The 15,328-nt window shown below is 37.6% G+C and overlaps 1 protein-coding gene and 1 pseudogene across 1 annotated transcript; one reads left to right on the top strand and one right to left on the bottom strand.

The window, feature by feature from the left end:
- The first annotated feature begins 922 nt into the window (after nt 1-922).
- On the top strand, nt 923-3,343 carry LOC110936430 (40S ribosomal protein S15a). The gene is made up of 4 exons (XM_022178812.2): nt 923-1,079; nt 2,025-2,175; nt 2,301-2,461; nt 3,067-3,343. The coding sequence occupies exons 1-4, from the start codon at nt 963-965 to the stop codon at nt 3,163-3,165; spliced, it is 528 nt and encodes a 175-aa protein (XP_022034504.1). The 5' UTR covers nt 923-962; the 3' UTR covers nt 3,166-3,343.
- Nucleotides 3,344-3,933: 590 nt separating this feature from the next.
- Nucleotides 3,934-7,714, bottom strand: LOC110933409 (annotated as a pseudogene).
- Between the last annotated feature and the right edge of the window lie 7,614 nt (nt 7,715-15,328).

The raw sequence follows: 15,328 nt of genomic DNA, 5'->3' as shown, positions 1-15,328 counted from the left end.
GCCTCTGCAAACGACAAGTATAGGCATCCAAATTCGTTCTCGTTTGCAAGAAATGTGCAAGAAAATCAAGCACAGAAAGGATCAGTTTGTCCTTCAGGGCCTACAAGAGCAAATCAAGTTGATCAGAATGCCTTCTCAACCGAAGGCAACAAACATGTTTGTTAAACCGAAACAAATTTAGAAACCCAAATACAAAGCAGCAACATCACCAATCCTTAAAACAAAAGGGGACATGCGTTTAAAGGAAGTGTCTTATTTTGATGCTTCAGGAATACCCAGGACCACGATGGCCTGGGTACTAATGTCTTAGTAATCTCCTTATTTTTCAGGGATAACTTAGGAGGAGCTGTTGACAACCTCTAGAATGTTGATAATGGTTGTTTTAGGGATATAACGGGTAACATCTCACTGCTGCAAAAAATTCTATTTTTTACAAATGATATATTTCCTTTGGAAGAAGATAAGGGAGGTAAGATAAGATCACCAAAAATGTACAACTTAAATTTCGTGCTTTAATCTTGACATTGATTAGTCTTTAATTTGATGATGGAATGGTTAAGCAAAAACAAGAAAACTATTTTTCTTTTTCTTTCTTTTATAACTTTGTACATACGTTTTCATTATTAGGTAAATTTGCGCGTAAAATGTGATGCACAAATTTAGAGGGGAATAGTATGATATATGTACATATGCACATATACATTGTTTTAGAGGAAGAAAGTATGCATTAATAGTTAGGTGTTAGAGAGTGATAAAGTTCCACCACAAGGTGCCATACAACAAAAATTGGAAAATGGGGTTTCAAGGTGCAATTTAAAGCAAATCACTGGAAGACAAATTAGTAAATTACCCTTTATATGGATGGAGTAGGAGACGTTCTAAAAAGAAACACACTTTATATGGATGGATTAGGAGACGTTCTAAAAAGAAAAAAGAGAGTGACTTTTAAATACAAACAATAGATGAGGGGCTCGGTAAGTAAGTTCTCTATATTCTATAAATTCCGAAACCCTAACTCAATTAGAAGCCTCTGTACATCCCTTCCTCACTCAGCAGTCGCCGCAGCCGTTTGCTCCGAGGTAAACCCTAATTTCTCGTTCTTCTATAATCATTCGTACAAACAGCTACAATTAGCAGATCATATCTTTTGTTATCAATGTTTTGATTGTCCGATCTGTTGATGCTTTCGTAAACATCGTTAGATTTTGATTAGAACCAGTTGGTTTAGGTTTTGTGATCGTTTTCTCGAATGATTGAATGTTTTGTAGGTTATTTGATCTCATAATTCATAATGTTGTTGTTGATGATTTGTAAACAATGGTAGATTTTAGTTAGAATCAGTTATTGAGGGATTTTGCGAGCGTTTTTTAGATGATTAAATTTGTTGTAGGCAATTTGATCTCATCATGATGTTTGTTGTTGATAGATTGTGACTGTAGCTGAAGTTTATTATGTGAATTTTCTGGTTGTTACTGTGTTATGTTAGCTGATTTTTCAGGTGTGATACTTTTGTTAACTGCGTTTTTACGATTTCGGTAAATCGGAGCTTTAGTTGCATTGCAAGGTTGAATTTTTTGCTTTGTGTTGATCTATGCAATTAATATCGGTGAGATATCGGTCATATCAGTCACTTTGTAAAATATCAGTGTCAATTATCGGTCAAAATACCGGTACCAATATATTTGGCGATATTGACCGATATTTGACCAATATAACCGATATATCACCGATATTTGACCGATATCACCGATATTTCACTGAATTATTGGTGTTAAATTGCAATATAAATAAATTCTGCATTATATTAAAATTACTGATATCCCACCGATATCTCACCCAGATAACCTATATTTCAAATATCGGTCCTTTACCGATATCCGATATTTTACCGTATTAACCTTTATGAGATTAATGTTTATGTTTTTTAACTGAATTGTGTTAGGGTTTGTAATGTGTTGTTTCACTGTGATTAGGAATTTATGATCCTGAAATTATTAACTGTTGGTGTTGTTAATCTATTGCAGCTTCTTGATCTTGTAAGGATGGTGAGAGTTAGCGTATTGAACGATGCTCTTAAGAGCATGTACAATGCTGAGAAGAGGGGGAAGAGACAGGTCATGATTAGGCCTTCTTCGAAAGTGATCATCAAGTTTCTTATGGTCATGCAAAAGCATGGTTTGATCTTTGTTCTTTTCTCCTTGATTAACTGTAGCAATACCCATTTGCAATGTTTTATTATGTAATAAAATGCAAATATTATAACATTGTTAGATGATATGGGTTTATGATCTACTATGCAGGTTACATCGGTGAGTTTGAATATGTTGATGACCACAGATCAGGAAAGATTGTTGTTGAACTGAATGGGCGTTTGAACAAATGTGGAGTCATTAGTCCACGTTTTGATGTTGGAGTGAAGGAAATTGAGCCCTGGACTGCTAGACTTCTTCCTTCCAGACAGGTTAGACTTACATGCATAACAAGTTGTAGGTGTCATACTAGACGGGTTGGCTAGCATGTTGGGTACACCCAAGACATTATCATTCAGAATCTTCAAACTTTTCATGACGTTAGGTAGTTAAAACCTCAAGGCGCAAAGAGTGAGTCTGCTGCCTAGACAGGCAAAAAGCGCATACCCTTGGCTGTCGTTTGAGACCCGTTTTCAGCTTGTTTAGACTGGTTTTAGGCGGTTTCTGACCTTTTAAAACTAGTTTTTTTTTTTTTTCCGGTTTGGACTGATTTTTCTGGTTCTGACACCTTTTGTGCCTTCTTGCATTCAAAGCAGTTTTGGTGGTCTTCGCTTGGGCGCAAGCTTTTTAACTACACAGTTATAATGTGTAAACGCATCGTGTCAAATGCAACGCTTTCTTGAGTTAATGATTCCAAGTTTTTGTGCATTATATATAATTTTGGGCGACTTTCAACCCATTTTAGCTGCTTTTTGTAAATTGTTTTGCTTTGCTCTTTCAACCCGGTTGATGTAGTTTTGATCAATCTTTAGTGAACATAGGAAATTGGTTAAACTTGTTTCACTGACATTTTAATATGACATGATAAAATGTGCAGTTTGGGTACATTGTCTTGACAACATCAGCTGGGATCATGGACCATGAAGAAGCTAGGAGGAAGAATGTTGGTGGTAAAGTTCTTGGTTTCTTCTACTAAGTCTCTAAATTCTTATGATCCAAAATGCTGTTTTTAGGATAGGACATAAAAGAATTAATGTTTATGTTTTTGATGTTTGATTTGTTAAGGATGAGAGCATGGTTTTGGTTTGATTTATATTTTAAGTTGTCATGTTGAAAACAAGTTTTATATCTTAGATTTTTAGTTTTTGGATCAAGTTGTCACTTTTAGTGTCATTTTATTTTATTTAGTCGTGATCTATGATCTATATGGATTATGCAAATTAACTATCATCAATGGTGACAATATTTGTAGTTATTAACTAGCAGAGGTCCTCCGTTTATATTAATCGAAAAAAAAACCCAAGGTTTGAGTATTTTGGATCAAAAGAATAAAAAAATAAATAAATAACATATTCTTATAACTAAATATAAAAACTTTCCTTAATAAAATTTATCTAGACTTAAATAAATAATAAATTAACTTTGATATTTAGAATTATATTAAAATAAATAATACAAATTTAATAAATCAAATTTGATTTAACATCTAGTACATCAATAATCACTTCAGACTTGAGTTTGGTTTGTAAATCTGGAGAAAAAAAGGAAAAAAGGTAGTATTAAAATGTTGTTTAATTAGGTTACTATTCATGAGGTCTTTTAATATTTGTTATTATATAAAATGCATGTACTTTTTAAGTAAAACTAGTTTTATAAATAGCGCCGCGTTGCGGCGCGCTCAACCAGGTCGTTCTTGGTGTTATATCATGTACGTTTTACATTACAAAGCGATTTTGTATATTCGTGTTACCTCTTTTGTCTTCGATCAACAAAGCGATAGGGGATTCACTAACACGACATACCGAAACGGGCTTTTATCCTCCTTCAATAAAAGCGTTGACCCGCCCACCTAGCCATGTGGCTCTTGACACCTAGGCAACTGTTTCAAACATTCTGAAGAAAGATACAACGAAAACGTTTCTTCATATTCACTATTATGTACACACCGCCCACAATCAGCACACCTAGGAATGCAGATTATGCAAGCCCGACATTCATCTTTAGGTCGACAACCACCAGCTGGACAGTCGTAGACGAGCCTCAAATTCTGGCATCTCGGGCAGATTTCAACATCTAAAGCGCGATCGTCGTCACATGGTGCATGCAAGTTCGCCCGGTGATAAATATAATAGTGTGGAATGTGCTTGTTATTCTGAACTCCCAACAAATTCAACTGTTCATAATGATTAAGGGGCTGTTTGTTTACCTCTTAATGAGGCTCTTAATGATTCAGACCTCTTACTGGTTCAGCACTTAATGGTTCAGACTGTTTGTTTCACAAGCAAATGTCTGAATGATTCAGACATTTGCCTCTGAATGGTTAAGATTTATACAGAGTCTGAATGGTTAAGACCTTTAATCTGAATTGGTCAGACATTTGTCTCTGAACAATTAAGCATTATACAGGCTCTTAATGGTTCAAACCTCTTACTGATTCAGCACTTAATGGTTCAGACCTCTTACTGGTTCAGCACTTAACCATTCAGATGTTGCCAAACAGCCCCTAAGTGTTATGCCGTAAAATCCACCTGTTCTTATGTGTTTTATTCCAGCAGTTTCTGTACTTGAGTTGAAAGCTTTCAGATTATTCAATATACCCTCTATACCAAGTCTTGTGCATCCAGGAATGAACAACTGCACTAAAAGATAATAGCATTATAAAAATATACAAGAAACCGAACATATATGTGGTAGTTTGTAACTTTGTACTGTATATTTTGACTGCAAGTTGACCAGTCCCAGAAACAAATATTTTTTGGTAATCATTTTTAAAAATAACATAAATATTTTGACGAAATGTTTTCCAATTCAAATTCCAGTTAATTTCACGAACCATACGGGCCTGATGGTTTAAAATACGACTTTTAAGCAAAGAAAAAATTGATCTTGCCCCTGTATTATTTTTTGTCAACATATTTGTTCATGTGCTTGTAATGGTCAAAGGAAAATCAACTATTATTCGTTTCCAATTCGATCTACAAAAACTCAACAATTTGCATTTTGAAAGAAAAAAAAAAAAGAAAAAGAAAACACATGATGTATCTTCTTCTAAACAAATGGAATACTCACGTATACGATTCATGCATTTGAATTGGAAATAATAGAAAGAAAGTATTTCAATATTAATAAGTTGTCATAAAAATCATGTATAACTATTGCAATGTGTGTTCCTTAAGGACAATTTAAAGGTCAACATTAATTAATAGACATAGTATGCAAACTATATTAAATAACATATACCAATAACCAATGTAGAAATTACTGAGCTTGGTCGATTTTGGATTTGTTTTCAATACGCGCCGCAGACCATCATCTGTGATTTTTGGGCATTTTATTAAAGCTTAGAAACCGTAGATTACCTTCAGCACGGTTTGTCAACCGGACAAGAATATCATCAGTTATTCTCTCATTCAGTGGCTAAGATTTCTCCATAATAGAGAATCGTTACGAACACTCCACCATAAAAAGATCTTTCATTCCCAGATAACTAAGAGCTAGAACGAACGCGTCATGAGGATCTCCTCCAATAACATCAGGACAAACAGCAAACTCATTTACAGACTCTCCGCATTTCGTGACAACAACGCTTTCACTTACACGATCAAAACCCTTAGTATGTTGATCATGGTACATCAAATTGGTCGGAAACGACTGAAACTTCATAGTACTGTTCCAAAAGAAGTTAAAACCAGCAAACACTCTATAATCCTCTGTATGATTCACAACCTTATTCCTCATACGATCCCCATACTCGAGTACCAAATCACCAAACCATCCCGTAATCGCCGTAAATGTGATACTAATATCAATATCCATCCCAAACGGATCCGATGGCAACAAATCAACAATGTCTTTATTTTTATCTTTCTCACCCTTATCAACTATCTCTCTCCGGTAACCGAACCAATCATGTACCTCCTCGTGACCCCCTTTCTCACTGTTTACCGATCTCAACGGCGAAACCATATTGTCTTATGATGTATGCGCAGGGAAAATCGGTAACGATTGTATCGCCGCTAACGCGTAGCGTCCGATTGACCAAACCGGCTTCACCAATAGGGTTCACGGCGGAGCCCTGGGTCATCTTTGGTTAGACCACCATCAGCCACCACCGTCGCTAGAGTCGCCGGGTTAGCGGCTGTCGTGAGAGAGTACCAATTCGTCTCAGAAACATCTGGTAGTTCAGTCAGCCGTTGGAGGTATTGTTTCAGATGGATTTTCATGAGAGAGTGAACCCTAATGTGTTGCAGGATAAAGCAAGGCGGAGGTATATGAAGCGGTGGAGGTATTGAGAGCAACAACGTCTCATTTATATTGAAATTCCTAAAACACCCCTAGTTACTGTTCAAAACCTTCAATTATTAAAACAAAAACAAAGCAGCAGTCAAATAAAACAACACATCTCTAACAAACGGCGTCGGTGCCACCGCGAACGGCGCGGCGTAGATCGCCACAAAGCCGACAACCAGAGCCGAAACAAACATTCCAGCCAACAAAATCGCGGCAAATCCAGTCCGCGCGTTACCGGCACAGACGGCGGCGACAGACGCGAACACATCACATACATATGAACTCAAATCACTTACATGCAACATTTTCTTCCCATGATCAAGCTTCCATTTGCAATACTCATGATCTAACTTCCATTTTTCCACCTTCTAGTATAGTTATAGCTGTAATACAAAATATTTAGCGTCATGAATATGATTGCTAGGAGTATAACAATAATAATCAAACTTGGTAAACAACACAATATTAATGGTTGTATGTAGAAATATACAGTTTGGCGAAGACACTTTCAAACACACAGAAAATGGCCAGAACCAATAGTCTACACAAATCCAACATTCATCAAACAATATACCTCGCTAAATAAGAAGCCCAGAAGGGGATTAGTGATTGCAGATGGCCTTCTTCTATCAGTTTTCTTCCTTAAAAATTAGATATCGAAGAACATAGTGATAACCAGGAACAATAACCATATGACAACCTGAATCGCCACCATGCCGTGACCGTTCATGGCGGAACTACTAATACAGACGGATAACAATAGTCAGGTTACCTGTATGAACTGAACTTGAACGGCTGTCTACTCCATTCGACTTGTCACCAGCCATACTCTACTCGCTGAACCCTAATCGCCGCCTTCAAGAAACCTGTTAACTCCGCTAGAACCCTAATTCGCCGGAGCCCTAATGACACTGATAATTACCACCGAAAACGCACCCTGATTCCGTCGCCACCAGAACCGCACCCTAATTCCGTGACCACCGGAACCGCACACTGAATCCGGCACCACCGCACACCGAAAATCCCTCTAGTCACCACCGCGGCACCGCACCACCAGTAATAGGCGACGCCGCCGTTCCGGCACAAACACGGGAACATGGCCGGCAACCGTTCTCTCTCTCCTTCGTTCTTTCTGATCTCTCTGATTGTTCTCTCTCGTGTGTAGTCGGCGGTCTCGCATGCAATCGGTGGTGGGTGGGGTGTAGTAGGTTTTATACCGGGGCTGATTCACTGTTCATTTCATTGTGATTTTAATATATGTAAATGTTATTAGTATGTGTTTTTTTCTAGTGAATCTTTTGTAGTTAATTTTAAGGCTGTTTTAAAAGTTATTATTCGAACAATAACATATCTAATAAAATCTCATTCATAGCGAGGCTATTGATGGGTTTGGGGAGGGTGGGAACTGGGATGTAGACAAGAGTCACAAGACTTGCCTCAATTTCAACCACTACTAAAAAAAACTCCGCATTTACCAAAACATATAACCAAAACAAGTACCACCTCATGAACAACCAAAACCAGTTGAAACAAGTACCACCACATTAGTATGTGTTTTTTTCTAGTGAATCTAAGTTGCTTGAACCTAGCGGTAAGGCCGGTATTGTCGCTCCCGACTTGCTTGATATTCCAAAACTCGTTTTTGAGTTGTTGGAGCTCGTAGGGAGGACAAACTCGTCCTTCATGAGCTTTTTGAGCTCGGTCCAAGTCAACGCATAGGTTGCATCGTCACCACGCGCATTCCGCCCGACCGTCCACCAATCAACTGCCCTCGATCGGAAAACGCCGGTGGCGTTGGTGGTGCGAAGGTGTTTGGGACACCTACTGTGACGAAAAGTGACTTCCATGGCATCGAACCATCGGTGCATCTTCGTCGCTCTTTCCTTGCCTGTCAACGGCATTGGGTTACACGAGTTGAATTGTTTGAACGTGAAGGTTGACTTGGGTGGGTCAAATTTGGATTCAACCGAGGCATGAGGGGATTCGACATTGTTGGTGGTTTGGATGCTGCTCACAATATCCGGAATAACCTTGGCCGTTTGCTTGGCCATGAACTTCATCATCCCTTTTCTTGGACCTAGCGTCGGAGTTGGACTTGGAGCTTCTCTTGGAGTTTAAGAAACGGTTGGAAGACATCTAAAAGATCGAAATAGGAGAAAGGATGAGACTTGATCATAGTATGTTTTAGAAAATCATATTGGTTTTACATGGATGAGCATAATAGTATTTTCACGTAACATGTAGGTTTCACATAGTTTGCACAAGTATAACACGTATTCACATTGTATAATTACGAATAAAGATGAAAGGAATGTAAATTTAGTTTGTTCTCGAGCATTAATGTTGTTTTAGATTGCGGGTAACGTGCGATTCGTGCTTCGGTTTTGAAACGAACGAGGTATCAATTATAAAAATACATTAAAATGGATATAACATAAAAGAGATTCAATGTAAAACTTGGAATGTCTCGGAACGAAACTAAGACTATTCCAAAGTGATCGAAAGTTCTCTCGAGTTAAGGAAACATGATTTGGCCTAATAGGTAGAATACTCTCACCGAGGAGTGGTTAATGACATTTACCCTTCCGGTTACGACATGTCCCTAGTCAACCGAAAGTTCGAGACTTTGGCGGAATTGAAAATCGCGGAGTTGGACTAGTTGTCAAGATACGGGTTTCACCCATAACTTGGCAACATCGTACCCTAAGTGTGGTTAGTACTCACCGAACGGGCCAAGGAAGTAAATCCTGACTCATTGGTAAGGGTCCACTAGAGTATGAATAAAAAGTTTTCCATCAAGATGTGGATTTCACTCCTAACTTGATGGCGTAATTTTATGAAAAATCGAATAGGCGGATTGAGGGACTTCACCAAAAGTTGTGGGTTTTCGCGCCTACTTTTGGTGAATATCGTGTCGTTTGTGAAATGCGAGTGTCTTCACGTCTTCATGTGTGTATTTTGTTAGCCTTAGGGAAGACATGTATAACTTATGACAAGAGAAGAGATAAGAAGCAAAATAGGAAGAATGCAAGTATTTTAATCATGAGACTTCAAGAATGGTCAAGTTGGGTACTTAAACTATAGACTAGGTCAAATTATGGCAATTTTCCTAATTCCCTATAGTTATGGCTCTGATACCAATCTGTCACACCCCAACCGATTGGTGGAAACATCGAAATGAGACGAAAACAAGATTGCAAGAGATTTCATAACACTATTTTGCGACAAGTATTTAAAATCAATATTTCATTTCATCACTAAATTCAAAGTACATTGTTCGAAAGCAAATTAAGACAACATATAACAAGAAATCAAATTACAACAAGTACTAAAATTTAAAGGTGCGTTTCTAGTCTCCCTACTAGATATCGTTCATCATCATCATCATCAATTTCCTGAAATACGTATTAAAGTACATGTCAACACATAAAGCATTGGCGAGCATACAAGTTTGTTTACTAATATAAGTAAAAAAGGGTTAATGAATCCACATGGAATAAACGTAATCTAGAACATATCAAGACAATACTAGCATGCAACTCCTACTTGTCAACCCAAAGTTTCCCGCTAGCGTAATCTTATCCTAGCAATGATAAGACCGTTTTTTTATTTAACATGACCTCAAGAATACGGGCGATGCGTTAATCCTCTAGTGCTATACATGTTAAGGGAGGCTTGATCGAAGTTAATGACATAGCATAATGCAAATAAGTTCTAGCATGCTTGAGTTCCTAGCATAAGGTATTAAGCATGTATGTCGGATTGTTTGATTGTGTTTAAGCATAAAGTATGTGATTGTGTGAGTTTCATAAGGTATACATATTGCACCAAAAGTGACAAAATGTAAAAAGGGGTTGTGTACACTCACGGTTTTGCTAGCTTTCCGATTAATCCATGAGTTTGACGAACGTTGAGAGTTGGAACACCGATGTTACCCTACAATGGGGAAACGAAAGTGTGTGAGTATGCGGATTTTGGCTAAGGATTCGGATTCGAAATTACGTATAAAAAAGTATATGCATGCGAAAATATATCTCATCTAAACACTCGTTTTGACATTAAGTTTTTATGTGATTTTATGGGTCCTAACTTGCCCATTAGAATAAAAAACGAGGAATTTAGAACAAAGACAAAATAACCTAAGTTCATAGCACCTAACCATAAACCGGTTAGTATCATGAATTCGGCTAGATATATATATATATATAATTTATATTTTATATCATATTGATTATATTATTATTTAGTCCATCGTGTGTAATCATAGAAGTTATGTATGTCAAGCATGGAGGTAGGATGATTAACATCCATTAAACCTCTTTGTATGAATTTATCAAAGCACAAAGTTTATCAACATAGTTTATAAACCCGGTTGGTCATGAATAAGAATAACATAACTAACTAATTTTGCCAAGTAGCCAAGTAAAATCAACCCGGGTGTTCCATACCCATCATGGTAAATGTTGGATGTGCGGCAGGGTTGTGTTGCTTTGAGTCTTGAAACTACTTGGATGTTCATACACAAGTCCACAAGTGAGGTAGTGGAACTAGTTTGGAAAGCCATGGCTCCCACGATTCACACTTCTACCAAAACACAAGTTCATGCATATTGAAAATGGTGAATCTTGTATGGTTTCAACACTTGGAACATGTATGAGCATAATTTAAAAGAGTTGTTGAACTTGTTTCTCAGTGGAAATCAACCACAACACAAACCCACAACAATGAACTTAGTTGGAGCTTGATGGGTGCAAGATTCAACCAAGTTTTGATCAAGAAATGCAAGATACAAAAGAATAAAAGAAAGCAGAATTTTAACTCTAGTTTGAACCTCAAATGTGGTGAGGTTTCACCTTAGTTTGCCATAACAAACTTGTGAAAACCTTCCTAGAGGTTATCCAAGTAGAATGAAAGAAGAAAACATAAATAAATAAGAAGAGAAGTGAGCTAAAACTCACTTAGAATTCTTGTAACTTTCTGCCACGTCTTGCAAATTAGAGAGCAAACAAGAAGATTTGGAAGTGAATTAAGTGTTTAGGAGTGTATGGAGGCTCCTATTTATAATGGGGTTGATTAGGCTTAGAGTTAAATGAGTTAGGAGGTGATTGGTGGTGAAAAAGCTGACAAAGATGGACCAACCTGTGAGCTGGCAGTGTTTTGCTGCAGATCGACCTCTCATGCGCGTCGCTGGAGATACCCTGGGATCTCCCACGTGGCGCTATGGAGTATTTTCTGAAAATGTCCATTTTTGTCCATGAACTTTGTGATGTGCGTGAAGTGTGTTATATTTTTAATATATATTTTAAGCCCTTTTACACTTTTAGCCAAGTTTTAAATTTATAAAACACGATATTTACTAACACTAAACACACATATGGGCAAGTGCACCCATCGTGGACGTAGTATAGTGTTGGTAAGATACCGAGGTTGTCCAAGGACACAAGAGCTTTTAGTACCGGTTGATCCTCAACGTCTAATCAAATCAAAAAGTTAGAAAAAAGGTTTTTAAACTAGAAAAATAAAAACTAACTAAATGCTGAAAAATAAAAATAAATAAAAACAGATAGACAAGATGAATCACTTGGATCCGACTCGTGTATTAGTATAACCTTTGATTATTTTCGCACTTTTGCACTTGTTTAAGAGATTATCTTAGTTATTGTAGTAGGCCCCTCTTTTGAAGGCGACGTTACCCTCAACCCAGTAGTTTGAGTCAGCAAGGATACAATCCTAAAGGGTTGGATTATTGGAAGATAATGAATTAAGTTATTAATGCAAATTGTGGTAGGCCCCGCTTTTGGCGGTGACGTTACCCTCGGCTAAGTAGTCTGAGTCAGCAGGGATACAGTCCTAAATAGCCGGGTTATAGTATTAATAGTAGTTAACTTATGAGGGGGTCAAAGAGTTTGGATCCCCGCCATCCAATACCTATGGGCATTGAAGGAGATCCTACTAAATTTGACCCAGGTCCCTTGCAAGACCTCTAAACACTGAACAAGGGCAAGACCCTTACCAAACCGTTCCCTTAACCCCCGACCAGGTAGCCAACATACCTCCATATAGACCGTGGAGATATGAATGGTGAAAATCTTTTATTTTATATAGACAGTAAAATAATGCCAAGACACCACGGACAAACGATAAGGAAAGATCACCTTCAACATAAGCAACTAGTTATTAAAGTCATTAATACAAAACCAAATAAAAAGTGCAAAAGATTAAAAATAAAAAGTATTATACTAAACACTTGTCTTCACCAAGTGATGTAAGAGACTTAGGCAAACATGGCCTTGATTGTCAAGAACTCTTACGATCAATCTTGGATCCCGAGACGACTCACACACTCTACGATGGACAATGGATGATGGTGGTGGATGATGGTGTTATGGTGGTGGTGGGTGGTGGATGAAGTGTGAGAGAGGTGGTGTGCCAAGGGATGAGTTGGAATGAAACCAAGCACTCCTATTTATAGGCTGAACAGAAGGCTGGGCACGGCCCCGTGTCCGCTGGACACGGCCCCGTGCCCGTCTGACACTCTCTCTCTTCATTAATTGTAATTCGCAATTACAATTAATGCGCCTGCTGTACTTTTGCCACGCCCCCGTGCTCACTGGACACGGCCCCGTGGTGGGCAATAGAAGCTTCTACAGGTTTGTCTTTTCTGCTGCTTCTTGGGCACGGCCCCGTGCTGGCTGAGCACGGGGCGTGTTCAGGCTTCTGTTTTCTCTTCTTTGCTTGGGAGGATGCCGTTGAGGGTTCGGGCAGTCTACTTTTGTTCCTTTTCTTGTATTTATGTTAGAATTAGCTGTCTTTTTGCTTCTTTTGTGAATTTGAGCTCATTTAATCCTGAAAATACAAAAGGAAGACAAAAACACTCTTTTTCCAACATTAGTACTTAAAAAGGGTTAGTTTTATGCCTCATTTGATGTAATTTATATGTTGCATTTTACACACATCACTTTGTAATTATGATATTTTATGCCGTAAACTTGCATTTTAGCCCGTTTTTAGGTATTCAAAGTGTAATAAAGTATAGTATGAGTATATGCATGTGTGGTTAATAATCTCAAGTATTTCGAGTCTCGACCTTCGTGTATAAACATGTATTCGGCGGATGATTGCGGATAACACAACTATGTAACAAGTATATGTATAAAAATGAATTTCCATTATGATCAAAGCATTGGATTACAAGATTGGAAATGATTTATGGATACGATATGATTACAAGTTTCCAAAAATAGAAATACGATTACAACTGTCTAAATAAGAAAAGTACAAAAATGCGAACCGTTACGCTAGAGCGGAAATGCTAGAGAAATTTTGTCTACAACTTGTAAACGATGTAAACTCTGTTGTTATGAATGGAATCATTCGACTTATGACTAATCTAACAAGAATTCTACCGAATTAGTTCTATCCTATCCAAACTTCCATCTAAACCCGCCCGATCCGGAACTTTGAATTGGTATCAGAGCTACGGTATTGATTCAATCGATCTAACAGTTGATTGAATCACCTACGCTCATCAATTATGGATTTTAGGTGATTTTAGACGTAAAACATTAAATAAATGGCCAACTCACAGACAAAAAGTAAAATTGAGACCATAAGATTGATTAATATTGAATTTCGACCTACGCACGAATGTAGATACATCCGCACGAAAGGCATTTTTTGATAGTGGTGACGAGACAAGTGTCCATAAAAAATTTGGTAATTGAATTTTTTTTTCGAGTTTTTAACGACAAATACGGGTTGTTTGGGGACACCATCGGATGATTTACATATTAGATATGATGATGAGATCACAAAATTTTGAAGATGGTAGGGTAGTCATTGATACCTGTGAAGAATGTTTACCATTTGGTATAGTGACTATTAATTGGTGTGACAACCCGAATTTCCGAGGTTAATCATATTCGCATCATTTCTATCTATATTTCGTTATACGTTGTGATCTTGTGCTATGGTGTGAAATTGTTATAGTTGTGTTTTATTAAATGATTATGAGTCTATGGGTTTCGAGAATAGAATGTATGTATGTGATTAGTAAAGCCGCACATAATTCCCGGGTCACACACCCTTCCTACTCGGCTGCACATTCTTTTAAAGCATTATGGGCTTCCGTAAACCCTAAGGCCCAAACCCAAACCTTTGAAGCCCGAAGCAAATCCAATGGAATTAAAAACCCCAAACCACTTACCCACCTATTTATGGCAGCCAATCCCAACGTTTTGGGCTTAAGCCCATTGCGGCTAAGTAAGACCCGAACATCCTAACCCTTTATTATGTGGTTGTACGTATGATCCTTCATAACTTTTATGCAAACAAAACCCTACCCCCTTCCTAAGTGTGCGTGCGGCAGGAGACCCCCCCCCCCCTCGAGACATCATCCAATTCGAACAAGCTACTGGTTTGTAGATTCATGTTTATGTTATTCCTTAATAGTTGTTCTTGTACATGTGTGATACGTGTTATGCTATACTAGTGCATGAGAGTTCAAAGCATGGAGTATGGTCTGGTTAAATTAAGTTTGATTATAGGTTGTTTTAGAAACTGTACATAATGTGATTGGATGAGTAGATTTGCATTTTGGGATCGATAGATTGTTAGTATAATATTATGGCATGAACTATTATTAGATGAATTTGATTTATGTGATTATATGAGGATTGTCAGTGATGTTAAATTCATGATGTAGGATTCATGCTAGCATTAACAAGTCCCATGTAATGATCGATTGCTATGATAACCGTTCTGATGTGTGTGCACGTAATCGTCCATTTAAGAACATATATTAGTTTAATGGAACCTTGATTTTAATGAACAGATGGACGCATGGTTAG

Source organism: Helianthus annuus, chromosome 4 (assembly GCF_002127325.2).
Source record: "Helianthus annuus cultivar XRQ/B chromosome 4, HanXRQr2.0-SUNRISE, whole genome shotgun sequence".
Taxonomy (NCBI): Eukaryota; Viridiplantae; Streptophyta; class Magnoliopsida; order Asterales; family Asteraceae; genus Helianthus; species Helianthus annuus.
Note: the sequence above shows the minus strand (reverse complement) of the source record. Positions and strands in the feature narration are given on the sequence as shown.